At 53.3% G+C, this 26,162-nt stretch overlaps 10 protein-coding genes across 10 annotated transcripts; 7 read left to right on the plus strand and 3 right to left on the minus strand.

Annotated features, from left to right (window-relative positions):
- Positions 1-288: 288 nt before the first annotated feature.
- EsH8_II_000756 (uncharacterized protein) lies at positions 289-1,151 on the minus strand (the record flags this gene model as incomplete). The annotated part of the gene is made up of 2 exons (XM_083264054.1): positions 289-1,026; positions 1,080-1,151. 2 exons carry the CDS (start codon positions 1,149-1,151, stop codon positions 289-291), a joined length of 810 nt encoding a protein of 269 aa, XP_083121376.1.
- A 3,208-nt stretch (positions 1,152-4,359) lies between these two features.
- On the plus strand, positions 4,360-5,729 carry EsH8_II_000757 (uncharacterized protein; the record flags this gene model as incomplete). The annotated part of the gene is made up of 2 exons (XM_083264055.1): positions 4,360-4,511; positions 5,177-5,729. The coding sequence occupies 2 exons, from the start codon at positions 4,360-4,362 to the stop codon at positions 5,727-5,729; spliced, it is 705 nt and encodes a 234-aa protein (XP_083121377.1).
- A 1,312-nt stretch (positions 5,730-7,041) lies between these two features.
- Positions 7,042-7,203, plus strand: EsH8_II_000758 (uncharacterized protein; the record flags this gene model as incomplete). Its single annotated transcript, XM_083264056.1, has 1 exon — positions 7,042-7,203. One exon carries the CDS (start codon positions 7,042-7,044, stop codon positions 7,201-7,203), a length of 162 nt encoding a protein of 53 aa, XP_083121378.1.
- Positions 7,204-7,492: 289 nt separating this feature from the next.
- On the plus strand, positions 7,493-8,508 carry EsH8_II_000759 (uncharacterized protein; the record flags this gene model as incomplete). Its single annotated transcript, XM_083264057.1, has 3 exons — positions 7,493-8,022; positions 8,119-8,364; positions 8,427-8,508. 3 exons carry the CDS (start codon positions 7,493-7,495, stop codon positions 8,506-8,508), a joined length of 858 nt encoding a protein of 285 aa, XP_083121379.1.
- A 1,235-nt stretch (positions 8,509-9,743) lies between these two features.
- Positions 9,744-10,599, plus strand: EsH8_II_000760 (uncharacterized protein; the record flags this gene model as incomplete). Its single annotated transcript, XM_083264058.1, has 3 exons — positions 9,744-9,898; positions 10,008-10,394; positions 10,518-10,599. The coding sequence occupies 3 exons, from the start codon at positions 9,744-9,746 to the stop codon at positions 10,597-10,599; spliced, it is 624 nt and encodes a 207-aa protein (XP_083121380.1).
- A 985-nt stretch (positions 10,600-11,584) lies between these two features.
- Positions 11,585-12,846, minus strand: EsH8_II_000761 (polyubiquitin-binding protein UFD1; the record flags this gene model as incomplete). The annotated part of the gene is made up of 3 exons (XM_083264059.1): positions 11,585-12,424; positions 12,485-12,790; positions 12,844-12,846. The coding sequence occupies 3 exons, from the start codon at positions 12,844-12,846 to the stop codon at positions 11,585-11,587; spliced, it is 1,149 nt and encodes a 382-aa protein (XP_083121381.1).
- Positions 12,847-13,330: 484 nt separating this feature from the next.
- On the plus strand, positions 13,331-14,734 carry EsH8_II_000762 (U5 snRNP complex subunit LIN1; the record flags this gene model as incomplete). The annotated part of the gene is made up of 1 exon (XM_083264060.1): positions 13,331-14,734. One exon carries the CDS (start codon positions 13,331-13,333, stop codon positions 14,732-14,734), a length of 1,404 nt encoding a protein of 467 aa, XP_083121382.1.
- Positions 14,735-14,931: 197 nt separating this feature from the next.
- On the minus strand, positions 14,932-16,466 carry EsH8_II_000763 (RuvB family ATP-dependent DNA helicase reptin; the record flags this gene model as incomplete). Its single annotated transcript, XM_083264061.1, has 3 exons — positions 14,932-16,108; positions 16,173-16,402; positions 16,458-16,466. The coding sequence occupies 3 exons, from the start codon at positions 16,464-16,466 to the stop codon at positions 14,932-14,934; spliced, it is 1,416 nt and encodes a 471-aa protein (XP_083121383.1).
- Positions 16,467-18,320: 1,854 nt separating this feature from the next.
- On the plus strand, positions 18,321-20,913 carry EsH8_II_000764 (uncharacterized protein; the record flags this gene model as incomplete). Its single annotated transcript, XM_083264062.1, has 2 exons — positions 18,321-18,693; positions 18,746-20,913. 2 exons carry the CDS (start codon positions 18,321-18,323, stop codon positions 20,911-20,913), a joined length of 2,541 nt encoding a protein of 846 aa, XP_083121384.1.
- Positions 20,914-23,092: 2,179 nt separating this feature from the next.
- EsH8_II_000765 (uncharacterized protein) lies at positions 23,093-25,426 on the plus strand (the record flags this gene model as incomplete). Its single annotated transcript, XM_083264063.1, has 2 exons — positions 23,093-23,598; positions 23,662-25,426. The coding sequence occupies 2 exons, from the start codon at positions 23,093-23,095 to the stop codon at positions 25,424-25,426; spliced, it is 2,271 nt and encodes a 756-aa protein (XP_083121385.1).
- Positions 25,427-26,162: the final 736 nt, after the last annotated feature.

Below are 26,162 nucleotides of genomic sequence, written 5' to 3' on the forward strand. Positions count from 1 at the left end.
CTGTACATAAAGCAGGCTTGCCAGCATAGAAACGCAACTCATCGTAGAAATCATCATAGCGTGTCTTGAGAAGTTCTAAGGCCCCTGTCTTTCGGGCGCATACATTCTAACCAACCAAACGCCGTCCAGGTGTGCGTAACATCATTAGTACAACTGGCAATCCAAACGGGGAGAAGAGTGACCGGCACGAGAAAACAGAGAAAGCCAGTAGTAAGACAACCTTTTTTCCGACCTGGACCCGACTTGTATAGAAAATTCAACTCCACTCCTTTCTCAAGAATGCCCATATTAGGAGTGAAAGTGGGAATCCCAGTGCTCATTCTTGATATTAATGTGTTCGGGTATCATAGCGGCAAGAGCAGCGTTTCCGTGCATGTCTTCAGAATGCCCCTGGCCATGCTGGTGGTCGCACATGGCACCGACACCAAATCCCTCGATGTCGTAGGCCGCATCGAAAGCCGAGTAGATGGGGCTTGGGGCCCAGGAGTTGTGCTCGTGTTCGTGGTGGTGGTGGTCTTGCTCGTGAGCACAGGACATGGCTTGAGGAATATCGAATGCGGGATGAGCGCCCATGAAGTTGGCAGACGGGCTGAACTGCAGATTTGGTGGAGCAGAGAACATGTCGTCGCTGCAGGGGGTGAGGAGTCTTGGTTGGAAGGTGGACTGGCATTCAGGGGCAGGAGGCGACGCCATGGATGCTGGGGTGAACTGCTGCCGGTAGGAAGGTTGGCTGTGTTCTTGTTTGATCTTGACAGGTGATCTGGCACGAGCCTCCGACTGATGGAGAGACTCGAGTGTCCCTGGTTCCGGCTTAACCCGTCCGTCCTCATCATCCTCCTCCTTTTTCGGCTTTTGCTCTTTTTTGTTTTTAGTGACCCGGTTCTTGTTTGCGGCAGTCCTGTTCCGCTTTTGAGGCTCAAGCCCCAGCATCGCAGAGCGGAAACGAGAGTATCTCATACGAGCAGCATGGCCGTTGGTAATGGGCTGTGCCAATATGGGATCATGAGCGACGGCATTCCAGTCGATCTAAGAACCAGGTGAGCCAACAGCGGGGGGATCATGGTATCATCAACACTTACATCCTTCAAGTTTTTCTGCTTCAAGATGGCGAAGAGAAACCTCGTCATCTGGTTATCTGTACTGGAAGACATGTTGTATTATCGAGTTGCTTGCCACCCAAAGCTGCCCAAGGTACGGTATGAAGGCGAGGGCGATATTGAGTCCAGTGAGCTGGAGGAAAGGGGGTAATTTGAGGTGCACAGTGATGGTTGAAGAGGCTTTGGCCCGACCCAGTCAACCAGCACACGACAGGCAAGTGTGGAGTTGATATGAAGGAAATGAGTCACTGTGAAGATCGGTGAGGCAAGGCGGAGGCAGATATATGGCGACCAGGTCAGCAGGCTGCGTTCTGAAAATGGTGCAACCACTGTGGGCGATATCAGTCACCCGCTGGTGTGGGTGGCTAATGAAGGTGAGGCGGACAAAAGAGGCAGACAAGGAGACGTTGGCCAAATGGCAACCAAACAACCCCGGGACGTCAACGGTAGTTATAGGTGCTTTGGAGGGCCTTGGACTATGGAGCTAAAGGGAATGGATATGCATGTCGGCTTGATGCTGGGACCGAACTCGGTGGGGCCAGCAGCTCTGGGGGAGGAAGCACAGCGGAGCTGAAGCGATACAGTATGAGGAAAAAGAAAGGCGAACGAAGATGCTTTCAGGGCAGGCGCCGCGCGCTTGGGCCGACATTTTATTGAGCTCCAAGTGGCAAACCACCCCGTTGAGACACAAGGAATCAAAATAGTCCCTTGTTGCCTGGAGTTACGGCAGGCTTTGACAGGTCTCCTTGAGGGGGGAGGGGGGGAGGGGTGAGACGTATGTGGGAAGGGGGTGGTGTGGTGCAAATGCATGTGCATGGCACCCATGAGCAGATGGGAGGGTTGAAGTTTTGACGGTTGCTGATGAAATGGTGGAGGGGCGCTGGAGCGAGCGTCGAGGTGTCGCGGCGGCGGCGGCGCGGGGCCGTGTCATCGCGTAAAGTGGTATTTTTTTCCTTGGCTGGTCCTCTTTTGCAGATCCCCCCCTGCACTCAGCCGACATGATGGAGCAGACTTGACTTTCCCCGACAAATAAAAGTGCGAGCGGAAGGCCAGGAGCTGCAAGGCGTCCGGCCTAGCGTGTCCACCGATATGCAAGCACTATCTGCCATTTGCACCCGCAGGCAGCATTGACTCGTCAATTGATTGACACGCGCATCTCTGGCGATGTTAGGGTCGACTTTTTTTCGTCGGTCAATGTGGCCCCGATGCAAGATCCAGGAACGCCCAGCGGGCCACTTGGAAACGGAGCAGGGATCTTAATGGATGAGACAGACGAGCAGTATGGGTGTGTGAGTCACCTCGAGTAGCTTCGCCTTGGAAATGGAGGGGGTTGGGCCGATTGGCTACGTCCATGTTGCAGCATCCATCTCGCAGCGCACTATCCATTGGCGGCCTTCCGGCATCGAGTCCTCAAACAGACTTGGGCCATTTCTGGTCGACGAACACCCTGTGGCGACGCAGGATGCCTGCCGATATTGATACCTGGCTTGGAAATGTTTGGTGCCGCGCCTGGGGTGTTCTGCTAAGAATTGATAATTGTTGAGACTTGCCGCGACGGGCTGCTGCGATGCAAGTTACGGCGCAAAATTGCAAACAAAGTTCGAGCCTCTTGGCCCGAATTAGCGCCCCCCTGGATTCGTGCGTTAGTCAGTCATACAGTCGTAATTTCAATCTCGTGTCTGGCTGGGACGTTTGCCGGGTGTTGGTGATGGGAGCCGGCGAGAGAGGGGTTAATGGAGAAAATCGTCCGGCCAGGGAATTAAAGGCCGGATTGACCATTTGACGAGTAAAAGCGGCTAGGATATGGGCTAAAATTGCAGAAGAACAAGAGAGTGTATATTGAAACCGTTCAATGGGTATCTAAGTCGTCAAAAGGCCTGGCTGTTGCCGTGGGCGACACGCGATGAAGTTGGTGGGATGAGGGGAGGTGGTCGGAAGACGCGTTCTCGCGAACTTTCGGGGGCAGCACTGTGCTACCAGGTTCTCGCCAGGTTTCCACGAAACCACGTGATGGCGTCAGCTGGACCCACCGCGCGTCCATCGCACGTACCACCGCTGCCTGAGGTAATGTAGCACTGGTCTCCACACCGACCGTAGCCGATACCTAGGTACCTTAGTAAAAGCAGCGGGCGGCCGAGATCTTGGATGAGAAGGCCTTCCGCGGATGCTGGAAGAGACAGCTCGTCATATTTCGTAATCTCATTCGCAATGGTTGATACGTCGCCCAAGGAGAGGCAGAAGCGGAAGCAGTATCTCACAGTCTAGGCCTTGTAGTTTGCATTCCTAAATACTCTGTCAGTTGTGTATGAATTGTCGCCAGAGATTTCCACTACCAGCGTCAACATCCTGCGTTAGTTACGTGCATGAGAAACAGATCGCATCATCGGGTACGTTCCGAAGCTTGATCTCCCTTAAACCGGAGCGAGTTTTGAGAGGCTACGCCTTTCCCCGCTTGTGTCTTAGGCCAGGTTCATGACAGAAACTTTGGCATCGCCAGACAAGCTGTCTGTAAGTCGACACGATAAGCAGAGCGTCTTCATGTCTCATGAACCGACTCATGCAATAATAGTATTCGATGCACAGGTGCCTCATAGCCAGCGGAACAGGAAGGTAAAAATCCCAACCGAAAGAGAAAGGAGAATAAATCGTAATTGCTTGCCTCAGCCTCAAACTTTTCAAAGGTCTTGGATTTGAAAGGCAATGTCAATGTTGCCCTCGCCAATAGACCTACAATTCCACCGTATGGACACTAAACCGATGGGGAGGCAGCGACGCTTATCAGCATCGTCCGGCCTCTGATGGCCGGGTAATCGTCGGTTGTCTGGAGTTTGCACGAGCCTAGCACACGGCCCCATACCGGTCCATCCTCCAAATGACTGGCAACTTTGGTACATGATAACTCAACGTAAATTAACTGGCTAAACCAGCATTAAAACCGGAAAAAATTGTACTGGGTCCTGAGAGTCTTTAAAAGAACATACCACTGGGTTTTATACAAATTTGAGCCGCTGGGGCTCAGAGAAAGTGCCGTGCAAAATGTCGCTCCCCTCGGGTTAATATAAATCCGATCCAGGTAGCCCACCCATTTGCCCGCATCAGGACCACAATCCCCCAGTTCCCCAGTTCTCGAGCTCCCGTCGTTCTCTCTCTAGCAATTAATTTCTCACTCAAGAGGAGAAACTGTTAACGCTGTAGCAGCGCTCCATCAATCGTATAAGTCCCGAGTATCGTTTTCGCAAGCCTTCTCTCCCTCACCGTCGCCATGAACAAAAATTGGAACGACAGGGCCGACAAGGACCTTTTCTTCACTATTCTGTCCGTGAAGAACATCGGCGTCATCAGTGGCTCAGAATGGACCACCATTGGGAATCATATGCGCTCCATGGGCTACGGCTTCACAAATGAGGGATGTCGGTAAGTTGGTGTTTTCTGTCATAGTCTTCGCCTTGTTGCGCGACTGCACTTTTCTTCTGTCCTTTTTTTTGTTTCGTCTTCCATAGCCCATTTTCGCAACAAGACGAAGTGGCCTGCAGAGGGATTTATCGTCGCCATAGCAAATACGCGCTCACGCGGCTACCCCCAGTCGCGGACTGCCCATGTCGAGGGCGGGCATCTACACCATTTTCCCTCATCGACTAGCTTTTCTTCCATTCTCGCTACCCTTCCTCGTGTACCTTCTTTAATGCTCATTTTTATTTCTATCGCGCACTCACTTCCTTCACTTCCTTCTCGAATAGTCTTTCTCTTGTTAGCCTTGATACTTTCTCATCTTGCGATGTCACTGCATCTGTCCCCTGCATCTCAATTGAAATACTTTTTGAGGAAGAAGAGAGGGAAGCCGATGAGAGTATTCTTATGCCTTCCGGGTTTGACTGCATGCTGTACCGCGTCTTCTCATATTTCGCTCATGCTTTGTTTGTGGGCATGATTGCCAATCACCTCTGGACAGCCTTCTTAGTCGGTTGGGTTACGGCATGGGAGGTTCTGCGACAATCCTTACGTGAATCTCATTGCGCTTGCTATTCGATGATAGACTCAAAATCTCTCATAATGTTTCTGCAGCTACTGACAGAGTATAGCCAACATTTTCAAGGCCTTCGCCGCGCTCAGCACAAGATTGAGACCAACGGGTCTGGCTCGGACAACCCTCGGAAAATTGATCCCACCATGAACCCAATCACTCGTCGTCCCGGTCCTGGTCGTGGGAGACCCAAGAAACAGCCTCAGCAACCTACTCCAATGCCAATCCCCTCCTTGTCTGCTCAACCCGGCCAAGATGGTGAATCGCTCCAACTTGACGAAACTACTCCAGACGATCAGCCCCAACCATCGCCCGCTGTAATGCCCGACGATCTCCATGCTTTACCGGAGTCGTTGGATCTTCCGATCAAGGACGATGCCCTCGACATGTCTCTGAAGGAAGATAACGACGATGGACAGGACGGACCCGATGCTAAAAGAATCAAGCTTGACAACCCACCTCAAGACCCATCTCTTGTTGACGACGAGGCTGTATTAGCTTTGGCAGCCCACAGTGACGCCCCCTCAGTTGACGCCTACGCTTCCGAGTATCCTACAGCTGGCTTGACTGGGTCAGACCCACACAGCTTCAGCTATGGCGGTGAAACATAGGAAGAAGATCTGGCCCCTTTGGCTGCAGCTGTGCAAGAATACCTCAGCAATAGCCATCACATAGGCCAGGGCCAGTCTCGGGATCGACAGGGCCAAATAGGTTGAAATTCCTATCCCGAATCAGTTTTGTCAGGTCAAGGCGTTGTGCATCAAGCGGTAGCGGCATCAGGAGCGAGGTTTATGAACACGACTGGGTGCTTGGAGTTCAGGTCATTTTAGTGTTTGTTACTTCTTAGGATGCAGTATATAAGGAAGTCTCTTAGGCTGGCACAGACCGAGGGTCTCTATCGAGTAAACAAAGCATTGATGCAGGAAGAAATATACCAGAGTTTGCCAGCCACCACCACATGTTTCGATGTCTTTTCAGAGCAATCTGTGTTCGGGTGCTTTCATGAACTCTGGTAGCCAAACCCTGTTTGCATTCTCACATGATCTTGCAACCTGTTTACCTCTTTCCCAGCTGCCTAGAAGTTGTTTAACAGTGTTACAGAGATCTTCAACCTTCTGCACCTGATAACATATCTCTGTGCACTGTTGCCTTCCGGCCAAAGGACCGCTACCGACGTGTCCCGGTCCCACTGGAAACAACACCTCCGAGTCTCTTCTGGAACGTATAGCCCCAGTTACCCTTTGTGCTGTCTCGGTCAATGCGATGGCCTGCCTGCCCCTGCCGTTCCCGTTACCTTCCTTCGTTAACGTTAAGAGATCAGTTAAATCTTATCACCAATATCACCTGCGATCCTACTTTCTCCTCAATCACTTACAATACTTGTAGGCCATCGCAACCCGCGGTCCACAGTCCTCTCGATTTTGGCTATCAACGGCTTATTTCATTGACGCATCAACGCCGCCACAATGTCTGAGAAGCAGCAATCCGGAAAGTGGTCCGACCCTGTCTTCCTGCATAGCCTGCTGTTGGCTATCTACAGCGTCACGAAGGAGAACTTCACCAAGCAGGCGAAAGATGGAGTAGAGGAGAAACTGCAGCGTGCCGGCTTTGATGGGGTGACCTGGGACAGCATCCGGTATGTGTGCCTTTCTCCCCCTTTATTTATATCCCCTCCTGCGACGAGCTCTGGTAGTCCGCCCTCTTGGGCCTACTATTCCCTTCCGCAAAGCTGCCTACTGTTTTTCTCAATACCTTCCCCTTTTCGATTGCCCGCCTCCTTCCCTTCTACATCTTCACTCCTCATATATTTGGTCGTCAATCAATCAATACGCAAACTTTTCATTTTCCACACCTCTTCCACATCTCAAACCTCACCAATACTTCATCTTTCTCTCAACCAATCACCACATCATGGCATGAACGATGTCCGAGACTACTGCTCCTACTGGCAAGTGGGCCAACTCGGCTCTTCTTGAAGCTCTGGTGATGGGCTTCCACGGCGTTGCCAAGGAAGGCCTTAACAAAGATACCAAAGAGGCGATCATCGAGAAAGTTCATCTCTGGGGCTTCACCGATATCACCTGAGAGGGAGCTCGGTGCGTTTTTTCGATCCATAATTTACGTTTTGACATTCGCTCATTCTTTCCTCGGACGTTCCTTCTCCTTTCGGACTTTGATACTGCCCTCCCACTCTCACATATTTTTCTTCTCTCTCCCCTGGGTCTCCATCTTTCTCTCCTTTCCCACTTACACTACATCTCTTCCCCACTCACTCATTCCAACTCTCCCTTACCTACATCTATATCACTGCACCCTGTGATTAGATCACCACGCATATCGTTTTACTCCGATACCAATACCTCGACTTGCAGACATGTCTCGCACGGTTATGAAATGGACCCCAGAGGTCGACCAGCAGATCCTGGTCGCCATGGTCAAGGCAATCAACCCAACTGGAGATCAGTACTCTGCCATCATTGATGAGCTTCACGCCTGCGGCCACAGCTTCACAGCCTCAGCCCTCAAGTGCGCCTTCCCTTCTTTCCGTCTTCTACCTCTCTTCACTTCCGCCTCTGCAGGCTCCTTCCTTCTGCATGCTGTCTTCCACAAAACCATATGTCTTCCTCTACTCTCACCTAAGCCCCCTTCACGCTTCATCATCACGCACGTATTCTCTCGACTCTTCTACTCACTCTACCACTCGTCGCGACTTTCATCACTTATCCTACACCTTATCACTCTCATTTCAATAACAATGGCCCCTGTCACTCTATGGAATGACAAGGCTCGTTCCGATCTTCTGGTAGCGCTCTTGCTGGTTGTCAAGCCTTCCAAAGAGGAGTGGGACCAGGCCTTGGTCACGGTTCGTGCCAAGGGCTACTCCTACAACGCAACCGCTGCTATGTGCTTTCTCCCCTTCATTTTCCTCGCGTTCCTCCTCACTCTACCTTGAATTTTCACAGTTTTCAATGCGTGGAAGATACTGACAAGTCATAACAGGCAGCACATCCAGAAGCTCCAGCGCAAGGAGCAAGCCGCCGCCGAGAATGGCGAGGAATCCGCTTCCGCTTCCAACACCCCGGCTAACAAGACATCTGGCAAGAAGGCGGTTGGCAAGAAGACCCCGACTCCCCGCAAGCGCAAGGCTGCTGTCAAGAAGGGAACGGCCAATGCCAATGACGCCGAGGACGGCGAGGAGCAGGCCACCCCTCCCCCCAAGAAGCCTTGCACTCCCTCTCGTCCCAAGTAAGCTTACAACACAACCTTGTCGTACTCCTGAGCTAGTGCTGATAGTACTCCTTGAATAGCATGAAGGATGAGACGGATCACTTCCTCGACCTCCAGGGCGCCGGCGATGTCTTCGTCCCAAACAACAACGGCGAGATCTAAGTGCAACTTTTGCCTCTACAACTCCGACCATAGAATCGATCATGCCGCCATTCCTTTCTGAGAGGAGAACTACACCGGACTTTCTTGGAGAGGATGACGATGCTTGGATGGATGAGACGTTGGGTTGGTAGGTTTGGGGTTGCGGATATCTTTGGCGTTGGCACATGATATTGCACTGCTCTCTCTATGCTTTGGCAGGCAAAACAGGCCATAGGTGGTCTAAGGTTATGAACATGCTCTACAGAAAATTGAGAAACTTGCTTACTTTCTCCAACTGGCTTGCCCCCCCATCTTGTTCACAAATCTTTAGGTGAGATTGTTACCTCCACCCCGCCCCCCCTGTTACTGCTTGTGGCTTCTTTCTTGGTTCAGAGTGTCCCCCTTGGCATTGCCTGTGCCTTCAACATGCCTTTCATATCCTCACACTATCTCCATCTTCACTGCATTCGCCATTGTCCCCATTTTGTCGTCCATTGTGTTTCGCACTGTCGATCTTTGTGTGGTGGTCGATATATACACAGACTAGTCCCGACACTCGCACGCAGGCCTCGCAAATCTGTTCAGCAACACCACCAACCCGACCTGACGATAACTCAACGACTAAGCACAACAACTAATCACGCGCGTCAACCGCCCTGGCCCCCCAATATGCCAAACAACTCCCGAGGCGGGTGCAGGCGAGTCCATGCCCCTCCTCCTCCTTCCTTTTTTACCTCGCTTGTTTGGAAAACCAGGTCGAGGCTATTAATTCTACTTCGTTGCTCCGCCAAACCTCATCTACAAAACAAACCTCTTCCGACACAACAACCAACCTCCAACAGAGGTCTTCGACTGAAACTCAGACAGCCTCAACTATCACAGCATACAGGTAAGTGACTATGCCGTTTAACTTTGCATCTTCTTCAGCAGCCCTCGATTCATTCATTCGTTCTTCCCCTCGCCCTCGCCTATCTGCACAATATCATCCTTCCCTCGCTTGAGGCTCGTGATCTGACGCCAATTGTGTCGTCACGCGGGACCTTACTTGGTCTTTCCTCACTTACTTCCACTCACTACTCAATTTCCTATATCATATCCTTCGTAACCATTATCCATTCAAGCGGTGTCACTGCCACTGCTATCTGCAGCCTTCCTCTCTCATTTCCTACCATCAACCTCGCCAACCTCATCTTTCCCAAATCAAAATAAATCGTTTTTTTGCTCATAATTCATAAAATTCCAACCAGACTTGCATCATGGCTCCGAGCTCCTGGAACGAACAGGCAAATAAGGACCTGATCCTCTCGTTCCTCGCCGTTTCCAACGGTGGTGCGATTCCAAAGGCGGACTGGAGCAAGGTCCATCAGAAAATGGTTGGCCTGGGATATTCCTTCTCCAAGGAGTCTCTCAAGTAAGTTATCCTCGCTTTCTGTCCATCTTGAAAGCAAACGCAAGGACAACAAACCCGCAATTGCGTTGCTACATACCAAAAAATGCGACTAACAATAGCCCGTCTACAGCTCGCGATGGTCGAAGACTATCATGAAGGAGTACAAGCAGCGCTCCAGCGCTCCCACTACTCCCACCAGCTCCCGCAAGCGTCCTGCCCCTGGCTCGGGCAACAAGAACGCCACCCCCACCCAGCGCGCCTCTGTCGGCGGCAGAGCCAACCAGGCCGCCCATGAGATGGCCGCCAATGCCATTGATGATGGCCAGGATGATCAGGAGTCCGATCTCAAGGACGTCAAGCCCAAGCGCGCCAAGCACAACCACGGCGTCGCTGCTGGCCTCAATGGCCAGAACATCGATCTCACCACCGGCAATGACGAGGAGATTCAGTTCTTCGAACCCAAGATGGAGGTCAAGCCTGAGAATGATGGCGCCTTCCCCTTTGGTCGTGAGCGAAGGTATGTTGGCCCCTCATTCCGTCTCTTCCTCTCGCAAAACTCAGCATCTTGTCCCCTCCGCAGCATCCACAGGCTTCCATCTGATCCACCCCAATGATGAGATTGACTGACACCCTTTACCAGCACCACCATGGTTCCGGCCGTGTACTTCGGCCCCGCCCCTGGCACCGGCTGCTCCTCCTACGAGCTCGATGATTCCGTCTAGGAGAGTACCAAGTGCCGCGTCGCCGCTGCCGTGAACTTCTTCTACACGGAGGAGGATATCGCTCAGGAGTAAGAAAATTTCTTGCCCCCATCTTTCTCTTCCGACGAAAAGGAAAAGGGATGCAGCTTGTTTCTAGCTCTAGAGCATCGGCAGGCGATGTCAAAACTGGTCTTTCGGTACTTGCAGTTTGGGGTTTTTGGTTCTGGCCCGACTTGTTTTTCTCAAACCCTCGGCTCTTTCTTCTTCTTCTTTTCTATCTGCCCTCGCTCTACAGACGAATAATGCTTTCTGGGTTTCGGTTGGACGATGCGGCAAGGAGGCTTGAGAGAGACTTGAGAGACAGAGATGTTGACAGATGTTGACGCTTCGCAGAAACTTTGTGCTGGACGGATGGCTAGGGCTTTTTCGTACATGGATTTCGGGGGAGAGAGAGGACAGGGAGTGAAGGAGAGGCTCGTTTCTACGCCTTCGATTGCGATGAGAGGCTCTTTTCATAACAAGCCTGCGGTTTTTATTTCTCGCTTGCTTCTAGAACAGAGCTCAATACACTGGTACTATGACCCGTAACAATGCCCTGTGCTGCCCGAGTCGAGACCTTCGGCATCGCGTGTATTACTGCCGCTTTGTAGTTGTCTTCGTGTGTTCGAGTCGTGATGGGTGGTCTCGTATGAGTGCGATGAAGACATCTGTATCCGATGGAAGGAATAGCCGTGGATTATGGGGAATGATGAAAGTAGCAAAAACCTTGGAGTATCGATGGCACCTCGACCGAAAAAGGCATACGAATCTACCTTCATTGAAAAGATTCCACACGATGCAAACTCACATTAGTCAATCATTCTTCATATTCGGGGAATCTAATCACCGTCCGATTGTTCCGGAAGATTCCCTGGTAATTATAATAATGCGCCCTCAATGACTGCCCTGCCTTGTCCCTGAACGCCGCTTATCCTCCCAAATCATGAGATCCCTTGAGCCAAACCCATCACTCAATACCCTGGGGCTTACGGCCGTCCAGTCTGCGTCCTTCACTGGGTCCCTTCTTCTCGGGAGCTTTGTCCTTATCTTCGGTCTCGCCCTTTCTCTTGCCTCTCAGAGTCTGACCCTGTCCGGCAAAGTGTGGCCGGTTAGCGTCCTCCTTCTCGCGCTCCTTGTCGGCGTCTGTCTTGACAGGCTTGATTTCGTAGCCGAAGAAAAGCTTGTTGGGCGGCAGACGGAGGGGCATGGGTCCATTCGTCCGACGTGGCAGAGGCGCAGAAGCAGGCGCGTTGGCCGAGGCACCGGCGACAGGCGTCGCGGGCTTCGGCGTCGACGCCTTGCTGCCCTTCTTGCTGAGCTTCTGGCCCTCGCCGTAGAACTTGGAAGTGGACACCGTCGCCGAAGGTGCGATGGCATTGTAGTTGATGGATTGTGCCATGCTGCCTTGGCTGTGAAGCAAGCCACCGGCAGGAAGACCGCCACGTACGCTTCTCGGTGTGCTGGTTCCGCTTCCTCTTTGCTGCTTCTCCGGCTCGACGTAGCCAACCGGCGCCGCGAAGTCGACCTCGACATCCGTCTCAATCATACAGACACCCATTTTTTCCGTCTCAGGCTTGACCTCGAGGACAGCCACATGGTAGATCTCGTCGTTGTACTCAAAGTTGAAAATGTCCCCCTTGGTGAGAGTGGCAAAGTTTCTAAAAGCCTTCTCTAGCACAGCCTTGGGGTCGCTGATGTCGAGGAAGTTGGTCGATTGGGGCTGCAGCTTGACCAGCTTGGCAAGTTCAAGGGAGGTCGTCTTGACCTGGATCATATCGCCGACGTCCAGCTGGAGAGTTTGCATCATCTGGTCTCATGTTAGCAACGCCACCCTCACAACGGACGATGCCGTAGAGTGATCACACACCCAGTGGGGAAGGTAGGCTCTGCCCTCCTCTGCAACGAACTCCAGCACACCGGCGTGTGACTGCTTTCCCTTCTCGCCATTTATAATCTCCATCAGCAACGGCCATTGCACGTGGAGCTTCGAGACCTTGTCCAAAGCGGAGGGTGGCAGGAAGATCTTGGAACCGTAGTTGAGGTCGGGTCGCTCGGGCCCGGGGGCCATCACCATGGGGTAGCATCGGTAGTACTCGTCGAAGCGCTGGATAATAGGGCGGCGGCCGCCGCGGGCGAAGTTGTACATGTCTGCTTCGCTGGGGTCGAAGCGATACTGGGGGTTCGCGGTTAGCTTGTGCGTAAGGTGGACAGAACAGCTGACATTACCATCTTGGGCGGTCGGTAAGGACGAGGGGTTGAAGTTGCCGGAAGGAGAATAATCGAAAGTTGAGTGTGCGACCCGGTTATTCACGTGGCTTAAGTAGGGAAGCTCTCTTGGTAGCTCTTTGGATCCGAGGAGGTGCTTGTGAAATAAGGTAGGTAGGTAGCTTTGGCTTTGGTAGTGATGAAGGAGGGCCCGGATTACGTGGGGCCGAAAGGCAACTGATGAATGACGAAACCCGCTGAACATTCAATAAGGTTCCACTAAAAAAATCCCATGCTCAGACCCCAGACGGTACTTTAATGCCCATGCACTTTTGTACGGAGAACAAGGTACCCGCTCTCAGATGCATTCCAGGACCCAAGGTACCTTTGCTCTTAGAGCTGCATCCAACCAACCCACCTTGAAGCTCTTCAAAGATCGCCCAGCCTGCCTGGCTTTGTTTCTCACACAAGCATTGTACGACATAGCACAGACAACCCCCGCCCCAAGATGGCTTCCAGACACTCAGCAGCACGTCCGAAAAGGGCGGGCGAGACATTCGCGCGAACCCACCACCATGACGCCGCCGACGAAGAGGGCCACGACCCCAAGAAACTCAAGTTCGATGTCCGCAACCCCTCCGCCCTGGCCCCAGACGCCCCAGAAGAGGACGCCATCCTTGACGCAGACGTCATCGGCGGGAGCGCGGCGACGAAGCGCGGCGCCGTAAACCTGGACGGCTACGACAGCGACTCGGATAACGAGCGCAACTTCAAATCACGCGCGGATGAGCGCCACAGGGGGAAGAAGGGCGACGCCAATTTCTTTGATCAGTTGGATAGCTACGATGCCAAGAACAGTGGCGGGGCTGGCAAGGGGGACAAACCCAACGATGATGACGAGGACGACGACATGTTTGCCGCGGACGACGACGATGAGGAGCAAGAGGGCAAGACGACACAGGATGCGACCAAGGGGAAAAAAGATAAAGCGGTGCACTTCCTCGAGGACGAACAGATTGTGGGCCAAGAACTGAAGAGTAAAAGCGGAGGTCAGATTCGCCTAGACGATGAAGAGAGCAGCGACGACGAGATCGATCGTGACTTGGCGATTCAGGAGGAGGGCATCGACGAGGAGGTCGGCCTCGGCGGTCTCAAGCGCAATGCGCCCAAGGTCGAAGCCTTCAACATGAAGGAAGAGCAGGAAGAGGGCCGCTTCGACGAGGACGGAAATTACGTCAGGAAAGCGATGGATCCGAACGCGGTGCACGACAAATGGCTTGATGGACTGAGCAAGAAGGATTTGAAGAAAGCCGCAGAGGCGCACGAGAAGCGCGAGGCCGAGGCGCGGAGGCTACGGATGGAAAACGATGACATCTTGACGACGGACCTACTCAAGGCGCTCATCTTGAGGTTGGAGAAAGGAGAGACATCACTCGAGGCCCTGGCGAGGTTAGCAAAGGGGCAGCCGAAACCTAAGAAGATACCCAAGTGGAAGCTGAAGAAGCAGAATAAGGGTGCGGAGGATAGCATGGACGTCGACAAGGAGAAGGAGCTCAGCCCCGAGCAAGTGAAAAGAAAAGAAGCCATTGAGGCCATCACAGATGCGGCGGACAAATTGCTGAGTCGAGATCGCGCCGAGATTTACGATGAAGAGAGGGAGATGCTCGTCCGGGAGTGGCAGCGGGAAACGGGCGAGCAATGGGTCGAGCCAGCTAAAGAGGAAGCCAGTGAAGATGCCGCGACGAAGATGTGGGAGTTCCGGTGGACGGACGGGCGCGACAATGCCGACAAGCAGGGTCCGTTTGACGGAACAGCGATGAAGGCGTGGCAGGACGCCGGGTACTTTGGGGAGGGTGTCGAGTTCCGGTTAGTTGGTGAGGACGACTGGACTAGGGTTGCCTCGTTCGTATGATTGCATCCCTCTCCGGTTGGAACACTTCACGTATAACAAAATGTACAAAACCAATGAATCAAAAGCCTTGCATTTCCTGGCATCGTCATGATGCTTACCATTTCAAACATTTATGGTACATAATCTATCACACAATCCCAGGGGTGTTCACCTATTTTACTGCCTAAAAACGCCCAACACGAAGATCCTTATCACGCCTAACTCAATTCCATCGCCTCGCCATGACCGTTGGTAACGGTGAAATCAACGGCTCCGGTGTTGCCTATCAGGCGCTTCTCCGAATCGGACACAAACTTAACGCTGCGGGCCGGGTCGTAGAACAGCGAGAAGCTCCTCTGGACGTCGGCGATATCCACCTGCTTCGCTCTGCGCTTGTTGCACACCAGTTGAGACGTCGTGATCAGGTTGCTGGCGTAGCGCAAGCCTGCCTCCTGTCCAATCTTGGTGAGGAGCGCCAGAGCGTCGGCTGAGACGTCAACCTCCTCCTCCTGAGCTCTGATGGCGAGAATCTGCTTGATCTCCTCCGGGCTGTATGAGTTGGTGTGAATGATGACGACACGGTCAAGGAAGTCGAGGGGCAGACCGTGAGGGCTGCGGTAGTCAGTTCCCCGGATGCGGGAGTTGCCCCTGTTGCTGGCCATGATAACGACGGGCGCAAGGCTATCTTCAAGCGCGCGGTTGATGTATGAGAAGCACTCGATGTCGAGCATGTGAACCTCGTCGATGAAAAGGACACCGGGGACAATCTCGGCCTTGCCCTCCTCCTTCCACTCCCCGACCTTGGTGTTGATCTGGTCGCGGATCTCACTACGGATCTCACCGGTGTCTCCGGAGAAAAGCGCCAAGAACCCTTGTGTTCTTGAGTTGATGACGTCGATCTCGTGAAGTGTGACGGTGTGCACAACCTCCTTACGCTTCTGCAGCTCGCCATCTGGGCACTGCAGGAACTTGGTATCAACACCCATCGCATCGTAGTCGCGCGAGCGCGCGTATGATCGGCCGAGTTTGGTGATCTTGCCCGAAGACTTGTCGATGGAAATGATATCACCAGCCATGACGCGCTCCTTGGTCATGGCATCAATCATCTTCGCGCCCATATCGTACACAGCCTCCATATCGGTCGTCTTGATCGTCAGCTTTCCCTGCTTCGCGCCGCCGGTGACGCTTCGGTCGATCTGGATCTCGACGACCTCACCCTCCATAATCTCACTTTCCTCCTTGATGCGAACGCCAATCGACTTTCGGAAAGCTTGTGTCAGGGCCTCGGTCTTGGACATTTCGAGAGAGAAGATTTCGGAGGCGGCGAGAGAGGTGAAAGGGACGTCGGGACCGAGAGACTGAGCCATGCCCATGGCGATGGCCGTCTTACCAGTACTGCGCAGATGAAAGTCAGTTGATTGACCTTTTAATGGCTGATGTGCACAGGGAAAGGTCTCACCTCGGGGGACCGGCGATCAGCATTGCTCTTCCAGCAATCTTGCCTTCCTTGATCATCTGCAGTATCACAGCAGCAGCTTTACGGGCTTTCTCTTGTCCAACCAGACCCTGCGATGCCGCTCTGGGCTCCAGTGTTGTGCCATCGACACCTAGACCCCGGATGTGCGAGTGGGCTGCAATGAGATTGAGCCCTCTGAGCTCCTTGCTCTCGGAGACGGTCATGACAGGCTGCTGCAGGCCATGTTAGTTTTGGAAGTGTTTGTGGATCGTGGAAGATAGGACTTACCGCAGCCATCTTGGATGTGATTAATTGGACAATCGGGGATACTGGTGGCCGGTTTTGGCTTCCGAGGTTGAGGGTTGCGGCAGGGTGAGGATAGGACCGGGATTCTATGTTCGTGGATGAGGCGCAAAAACAGTTCGTCGACGGAAGGGTTGCCGTCGAGGCTGAGAGCTGGACTGCGCGTTCAGAAATTTGGGAACGGCGCTTAGTTTGCGCAGGCGTGGCGTGGCGTGGCGCGGCTAGCGCTTGAGCGCCCGAGCGGGCGCGCATACACACCAATACCCACTGCGTCACCTTTAGTTTAAGCTTCGCGCCGGACCCTATGGCAATGTTAATTCCATCTTGTATTTTATATCTCCTGTGCTTGGTCTGACGGTTATAACGAGTCGCACAAAATCTTGGCTTGTTCTCTCTGTTCGGAGACTAAATGGTAACGTCCAGCACATTTTTCTCTTCTCACTAGGGCATTATTTGCATGTAAGCGGAACCTGTCGAACGGTAGGTAAACAACACGAGGCATCTCATCTCAGTTCAGTTCACGACTCTACTCTACGGGCATAGTGCTAGTCAATGGTAACACAGAGTAACAGCATCCTTTGTGAATGTTATATAAAGTAGGTAAGTGTGCGTGCACTCTCAGCCTAGACCATGCCGAGTATGCCTCGTCGATGAGCAAGAATGTATGATATGTTCTTTGGTTGGAGAACCGTATGGAATCTTCTAGCAAATGAGCCCGAGGGAGAAGCGACTTGCCGTCCATCGGGAATGATAGCAGAGGGGTAGACACAATCTCAACTCGAGACACAAACCAACGGTGGCGTTGGCGACAACGCAGTACCTACCGCTTTTAGGGGAGTTCCCCACCAATTATCTGCTTTCCTTGGGCTTTCGTTGGACCGGCCTCTTTGTCTTGCTTCCCCGGGAAAAGCAAACACACCCTTACCTGCCTTGCTATAGTTGGTAGCTTGCCGTTTGCCAAACAGGAATCGCACCACCTGTCAGAGCAAACAGTTCCAGGAACCAATCAGGACCCCCACCATCTTCCCTGAGCAAAGGCTTCCAACGCAGTAGCCCACCACCCCCAGCCAACGCAACCCCTCCTCAGCTCCCGATGCAAAGTGGTGTATCGGAGGCCATCCGCCAATCGAGGACCGACCGGCGGCATGGCGCATGTAAATGCTCGCCTTTTCTGCAGGTAACCTGGTAGCATTGGATCGGGAAAGTAGGTGGTTTGTGTTGGTGCACAACACCTACCCTATATGCCAAGTTCGGGGACGGGATATTTTTGTTTTGTTTTCTCTCGCCTTTAAATTGCACATTGTCATTCGATTCGACCTCTCTCGAGACCTTGACTCTTCACACTTATCCTTGATTATCTGCTGTCTATAGGTTTCTGCGTTTCGGTCATTTGCGCAAGCCGCAACCTGCCTGAAATAAGGCAGGTAGCACGTACGGCACCTGCCACTTCACCCAACCCACCCCTTGGTAAGGTAGTTGAGCTGCAATTTAGCAGGCGCGCACCTCGCGTGGCTCTCAGTTCCCAGCACGCGACTGGCCACCCAACTCTCCAGAAGGTGCTCCATCATCATTAAAAAAAAATCCACAGACCGCCCTCAAACGGCGACCATTCACTGTGTTGCCTGCCCCTCTGAGCTTTGCAAGTCCGTGAGAAGACTACACGAAATACTAGACACCTAGACCTTTCCCGCCTCAAGGTCAATCTTGATGCTTCTCTCTACAGCCATTCCATCCCCGCATTCGCTCTTACAAATCCCACGACTATGCCGTCTGGACATGACCTTATGTTAAAGGAAACGACCGCCAAAGCTCCTGCTTCGATTGGGAGTGTGTACTGCGCACGACAACATGTCGTTTAGGCATCCCGAAGGCAGTCGTTACGATCGCGGCCGACGTGATACCCGTTACGACTACAACGATCGACGTGACGGCGAAAGAGACCCTCGAGACCGTACCGACCGCGACCGCCCCCGAGACCATTTTCGCGAACGCTCACGCTCACGCTCCCGAGATAGGGATGGGAGATACACAGAGAGGGAAAGGGATAGATGGGTGGAAAGGGACGGTGACCAATCGAGAGGAGGCCGTACGGAAGCGTCAAAGCCTCCCACCGGCCCGCGAGATCCTGGTCCTCGCCATCTTCACCGGGGCTTCTCTTCGCCTTTGAATAGTAAATCAAATAACACAACAGACCCACGCCTGGAGCGCGGGCCAGAAACATGTTTGGGCAACCCCTCGTCTCTTCAGTGTGTCATGGCTAATCACAACAAAAGCGCCCGGAAAACCGACGATATTGTCAACGCCCGTTTCTTCTACGCCGCCCACCCCCAACTCATCCGCCGATTCTTCTTCTGCTTCGGGAAAAATCACCGCAGCTTTGCGTCAGCTCTCCCAGCGAAGCAACGAACAAGGGGCGCTCCAATTGCGAAAAGACGTCGTCGAAGCGCGTGCCAGGGCTAGGGAAAGAGAACACGTCCAGTCGCACCCCAAGTATGCCGAATTCCCATCCTTGAAAGACTATCATCGCAAGTTGGAGAAGAAGGACATCGAGGACCTGGACGCGCTGCGCAAGGAGGTCAACGCTGCAGATAAACAGTGGCTCGCCTCAGCCGAAGCTTTTGCCTCCACCTTGCTGCAGGCCTTTGCCGAATTACAACATGAAAAAGACCGTCGCATCGTTACGCCCGTTGCGAATGACGGTCTCGAGGCACGGATCAACTCCCGTCTGGATGCGTTTGAAAAGCAACGCAAGGAAGAAGCAGAAAGACACGAGAAACAAATACAGGAACTTCAGAGGGGATTGTCCACCGAAATAGCTCAGCGTAAGATTGTGGGTATCGAGAACGAGTCCCTCAAAAAGAAGGTCCAGGATCTAGAGCACCAGAATCAGTCTCTGGCTGCCTTGGTTGGTGAACATGAAAATTCCATCAAGCAGCTGCACGAACAAAGGCCAAGCTCCCTGCCGACTCAAGCACCACACCAGGACATATTGGCCGCAGAAAATCTTACGGATGTTAAGGTGGCCATGGAGGAATGCCAAGACAGGATTGCCTACCTGCAAGGTATAGTGTCGGAGCATGACAAGAAGCTAGGAGAGATGGATATCGACCTCATCGGCGACAGCTGTAGTGCCATTGCGACGACGGTTCCACGACTTGAACAGACCATCAAGAGAGCTGCAGATGACATTACTCTTCTACGATCAGACAATGGGAAACTTCAAACAAATGCAGAGCTCCTCCAGTCCAGTGCCAAACAGCTCCAGTTGATCACAGATCAGTTGCAACTGGACACACAAAAGCTCCATTCCGATATCGAGAAACTCCGATCGAGTGCTGAACAGCTCCGATCTGATTCAGACCTGCTACAGTCAAATACTGAACAGCTGAAGTCCGACAATGAACAACTCAAGTCCGGCAATGAACAACTCAAGTCCGAAACGGCACAATTACGATTGGATGCGGAGAAGCTGCAATCAGTTGTCCAGCGACCGCCAGAAGCTGACACATTTATTACCGTCAAACAGTTCTCAAGCATGAACGAAGCCGTTTTCAAGACCTTTGGCGGGTGGATCGAAGACCTCAAAAAGCGGATGAACGCGGTTGAGGGCCAGGATCCAACACTGCAAGCCATCTTGAAGCAGCAGAACGACGTTTCCTCCCAGATCAAGGTTGTCGAGGATGAAATCAAGATACTCAAAAATACCTCAGACCAAAGAGCAACTCGTCGCGTACCCACCCCAGCTGTTGATCCTAAGACCATTCAGTTGGAAGGAAAGTGGAAAGACCATGATAAACGGCTCAAGGCTCTTGAGGCTGTTTCTAGACCGAGCCTACAACAATCCGAGGGTACTCATGAAGAGCCAGCTGATGCTGCAGATTCACTAGCACTGAAGCGGGCTTCTGTTGAGTCGATGAAGGCTGCGATTACAGCGCTGAAGACCCAGGTGGCGATGATTGATCAAAGCGTCAAAGCCGTATCCGAATCGGCCAAGTTAACGAATGAGAGTCAGGCTGCGCAGATTGGACGAATCGGCGAGCTAGAGGCCAAGCTAGCTGGGTCGAACATGCGACTCGGTACTGCTGAGCAGAACATGCGGTTGAATGAAGAAAGGCTGGCAAAGAGTCTGGAATTCATGCAGCATAACTTTACGAGCCTCGATTCCCAGATGAACAATCTGACAACGGAAAGTCTCTTCCAAGCCATTGTTCACCACATTGACAACTACCATCCTACCGAGGCCCTGGTTGGGCCAAAGGTGGACAAGATGGTTCAACAAATGAACGTGTACGAGCAAAGACTCGTCGCATTGGAGCGAACGGTGGACTCGGGCGAAGAGCCGGCGAACAAGAAACGCAAACTCAGCCCAAGACACAGGCCGGCATTTCCCATCTGGAAGGAACGGGAAGGAATGAGCAACGGGGTTGGTGCGGTGCCATAAAGTGTGTGATACCAAGGACAACGGCGCATGGGAATGAGTTAAGATACCACAGTGTGTTCAGCATCAAGATGTAATGCATTGCCTAGGTAGCGTGGGCTGCCTAGGGATGTTAGTTAATGCGGTTAGAGCCGGTGCATAGGCGCCTCTAGTTAGTTGCCCTCTCGGGCGGCATTAAACTAAACTCAGCAATTACCTCTAAAGTATAATCTGCCCTAAGTTTGGGGGGTTTTTGAAGCGTGTTACAAGAAGCTGTGAAAATACAAAAGAGTCTAGCTCAACCTTTTTATAGTCTTGTTAATTCAAAGAGTTTTCTGCATCCCTCTGCGTTCCTCTTCAGTTGTGGCTCTCTCTCTGTCTCTCTCTCTCTCTCTATGGGAAGCTGAGAAGCCGAGAAGACAGCTAAGGCGATCGGATTCGTGCAATGCAATCGTTATGAGAATGCGCATGGCCTTTGTTTAGTTGCCTAATACGGCGGTATATGATTTGGGCAGACGGGTAGCAAGACGTGGGTCTTTTGTCTGCCCAGGGGCTGGAGGAATGACACAACTTGAGCGACGTTTTGTGGCTGCCCTGGCGCTAGGAGCGCAAGTGGCCGCTGCAGTCCCGTCCCGCAGAAACAGCCCACGGGCATTTTCCAGCACATCCCATCCTGCCATCCTCCACTGGGCATATGGGATCAGCACACTTGCGCCCAAACAATCTCTTAGGTAAGCAGGTCCACCCCCCCCCCCCCTTGACCCCCCTTTGACCCCCGTGTCCCGTGCCCCGTGTTCGCGCGGTGGTCAGTGACTCCCGCCAGCCCAGCGCCTGCATCTGCACTGGACAATTTGGCTCACTCACTCGTAGTGTCATAGTGCCCCCAGAAAACGGCATAGGCAGGATCCCTTTCGGTACCTACCTTACCTTACCTTACCGCGCAACTGGGAGCCGACAGACGGTAAAGGAGCACGCACGCGCCTCACCCAATTCCCCGTCGCCCATCGCCCACTCCACCATCCATCTCCCTCTCGCATCATCTGCGTCCAGTGCCATCGGTACCTTTCATTGGCTTAGCGTGCCTGTGTGATAGCGCGTGTCTTGCTTTGCCTTGCCATTCATTACCTTTCTTTACCTTGCCTCACCTCACCATTCGTATCAACCCCGACTGGGCTGGACACACACGCTTACCGACTGGGTCAGGCTGGGCATCCACCTTTTTTTTGCCCACCTGGACCTCCAATCCACGTCCAATCCACCGTCTCCCGTTTACCACTCTCCGAACCGACCTGACCCTTCCAATACCACATACCTTGACCCTTGTCCCCCGTATCGTCGACTTGCGGCACGTCGTCCCGTCCTCTGCCCCGTCTGGATCCGGCGCAATTGCTAGGACACTCTTGCACCTCGCACCGACTCAACTCGCGTCGATTGACTTGCACCTTCGACGCCCGCGTCGCTTCGCATCGCATATTGCAGCAGCAGGGCACGCTGGGAAATGCGCTGCGGGTCAACTTCGCTGCTGCTGCTGCAAGGGTTGATGTTTGGAGGCTGCACACACCACCGCCACGACCACGGCCACGACCACGATTACCAGAACCACCCCATCCACGACAAACTAGAGACGAGACTCAACCCCCCGAGAGCAACCCCCATCTCGCCCAGCACCTAACACACGTCGCGATCGCAATCGGTGCATCCTGTTACCACCGCTTTTACTGCCGACAGTTCGATCTCAGACCACCTGCTCGCGTTGCTCCCGATCACACACTCAGAAGACGACCCTCCTTCGGCACTCGCTTCACCTAGCCCAGATAAGGGCGGTACCGAATACCCACGTCACGCTATCACGACAAACCCTCCCCAACGCCCACCCCGGGCCTAACATCAAGTTCGCTCATTGTCGGCGCTGCTTGCCGCCGATTCGGATCAATACTTTCGTGGGCTGCGGAGAGAGCTTTGAGCTCTGCTCCGGCGCCCATTCCATCGTCTGCGTCGACCAGCGACCCTGCATTGGCTGCTGCCATCGCGAGCCTTTGTTGTTCAACCTCAAACCCCGACACTCGCTACCCAACCACAATAAGTCATCCCTCCAATATCGCATCACTTCATCCCATTCTTAAATCTTGCGCACGCCTCCCAACCGCGCATATCGCGATTTCTTTTTCTCCATGCCCCCACGGCATGCAAAGGCCACCAAACCATGGAAGCAGCGGCGAAAAAGGTCCAACTGCTGGCCCAGCGCATTCTGCCCGACCGACCGCATCATCTATCCGTGTCCCCCGACCAGCGCTTTCGCGTCCCGCCGGATCATAGCAAGGCCTTTGAAGAGTTCAAGCATCAGCGCCTGCAATACATGACGCTGTTGTCCGACGCTGACCGCGGTATGCTGCTCACCCGCCCGTATTATGACATGCGCGAAGAACCACCGATTCCAGCTGCCAACAAGGACCTGAACGCGAAGATGGAAAAAAAGGCGGTGACCAAGTTGTCGCTGAGTGATTACAAGAACAAGCAGAAGAAGGTTTCGGCGTCTCCGCCTGGCTCTGGAGCGACGCCGAAAATAGACATATTGCGAAAGGAGAAGGAGGTGGTAGACGGCCGAGCTGATCGGGAACCCAGAAAGATGGATGCACACAAATATCGGGAACCAGAGGCATTAAGGGATGCCAAGGCGCACAAGTTACGCGATGCTCCCAATGATGAGAGGTACAATTACGGCAGACTCCCTCCTTGCGCCACAACTTTCGTGCGCTAACTTGTTGAATCTAGAACAATCAAGTCCGAGGCAAAGTCCAAGTCAACCCATGATATACATGATACCCCGGAGAAGAGAAAACGGGTTCCGGACACGGACGGCGATTTGCGACCCCAAAAGCGAACGAAGCCTGAAGCAAGCACCCCGCTAGACGAACGATCGCGAACACCCCGAGATGATACCCCGAGAAGAAAGGATCTACATGCATCGCATGACAGGACACCGCAGAAAGATGGCAAATCAGGCACGGGCTTGTCATCTTTACCAAACGGAAGGTCGACTCTGAAAGCAGCATTGGGCTCAAACGCGAACAAGTCACCTATCTCGCGTGCGCGAGGCGATTCCATCAATGGCAACAGGCCGAGTCCTTCTTCGGGCAGTAGAAGCAGAGCTGACACCGCGTCGTCGAGGACAGGAGTTCCTCCATTGCTATCTCCGCTACACTTACCGAACGAATCCGAGTCTCACCCTAAGGATAAGAAGAGGAGGGATGACATTGGCGAATATAACAAACCCCAGAAGTCCTTCAAGCCGGAGCCACCTCCGCCAATCAAGAGACCGAAATCCCCCCTCAAACTTCCGGCACTGCTGTCTCCGACACTACCCCCAATGCTGGAAGAGGAATTGGCCCGGGCGAAGAAGACGCCAAGTCAGAGAACACAACCTCCAGATTCTCCGACGAGTGGCAAGAGACCACCCCAAATAGTAGTGAAGGAGGAGGACGAAGACCGAAAGGAAATAAAAGAGAAGACAAAGGACAAACCACGCAGGTTCATGGTGACGCTGAAGTACAGCAGGAAGATCTCTAAGACGGTTCAAAGATTGCTGGCTCTGCCGCCAAAGAAGGATGTCATCAAGAAGGAGCGCTCAGTGAGCATAGAGCCTCCGGCACCGCCACAGGCAAGGAAACGACCAATCAGCAGCACCGAGAATGTCGGCGACTCGATCGCGGTCAAGCGACCGAGGACGTCAGACGTTACAATGTCCTCCAAGCTGGCCACGCCTGCGACTCCTTCGAAGGCGGCCACGTCAATGTCAAGGGTGGCATCAAACAATTCGGTCAACACACCCGGGGATGGCAACAGCCTTACCCCTGCCGCTCCGCCTTCTTCAGACCGAGATCGACCGCAGACGAGAGATGACAGCAGAGAAACGGTGAACCCGGCCAAAATCCAGGCGCTGCGGGATCGCTGGGGTCGGTTCAGCAAACTCGGTACGAAGCTGAAACATGAGCGAGATATGCTCCTTGAGCGCAAAAACGGTGACCGAGGTGCCCACATCTCAGACACGGATAGCAAGCTAAGCATGATCCTCGGGCTGGAGACTGCTTTGGCATTCATGATCGGCTTCAGGGCATTGTTTGAGTCACGGCGGATGGAGAACAAGGCACAAGATCCCAAGCAATGGGGCAGCATACTGCCGTTACTCAACGTCATGCGTCACGAAGTACGGAGGAGTAAGCCCCTGGAGGCACTGTTCTGGCAGCTCCAGGGCGTGATCCACGAAGAGCTCATCAAGTGCTACTGGTCGCTTGACCCAGCGTCGCACGCGGGACAGATCATCGGCGCAGAACGGGGCCGCGCGAATGTGTGGAAATCGGCATTTGACGCCACCGAGCGCGTCGAGGCTTCAGCGATGCGTACCAACATGGGCCCCTGGACATCAGTGGAGGACGCCGTCGCGTCGGCGCTTAAGATCATGCGCCGCTGGACGCAGGAGGAGCACGTCTCGTGGCGCGCCGAGGTCACGGTATCAGGCGCCAATGGAACGTCGTCGTAGGACGCCGACGGCGAGAAACCGGCGGAGAACGAGGCCGACAACGATGCCACTTTCACCGTGGCGGGGAGCTCACCACCTACACACCACGCAAGCAACGCGGTACTCCAGACAGAAGGGCATTAGGGCTCTCCTAATGACATGTATTATGAACCAAACTTTTTTCCTTCCCCATTTTTGGTGGCTGGCGGGGAGGGCGGTTGCGGCGACGGCAAAGGCGGCCTCGGCGTTTTGTTTTAATTCAAGGGGAAAACTGTGGGAGAGCCCACTTCATTAGCTATGTGCGCAAAGTCTCTGTATGAAATCAATATCTCGGGGGGAACGAGAGCCCCCACGATTTTTTCACATTGTGTGTTCCATCAACACGAGCTCTCTCTTCCTCTCTCTCTCTCTCTCTCTTTGTCTCCAGCCTTCTCTGTCTCTGTCTCTTTGTGTGTGTGTGTGTGTGTGTGTGTGTGTGTGTGTCTTCAGCTAGGCGTTTTACGGGATAACCAGGGCTGCGTGTATGGCTTCTTGTAAATAAAAGATATCCCCCCCCTGGTGCTTCATCACTGTTTCCTTTTTTCTTCTTTTTCTTCTTCCTCTTACTCATCTCGTCATCTGGTCTTTTCCGATATCCTGGAGCGCCATCCACCTCGATGGTTGGCGGTGGCGGCTGCTGTCCCGTCTGGAGAAGAGACAGATAAGAACCTCCCTCCAAAGTTCGGGAATGGCCTTCTTATACCATGCGAATGAGAAG

This window comes from Colletotrichum jinshuiense, chromosome 2 (assembly GCF_051148585.1).
Source record: "Colletotrichum jinshuiense chromosome 2, complete sequence".
Classification (NCBI taxonomy): domain Eukaryota; kingdom Fungi; phylum Ascomycota; class Sordariomycetes; order Glomerellales; family Glomerellaceae; genus Colletotrichum; species Colletotrichum jinshuiense.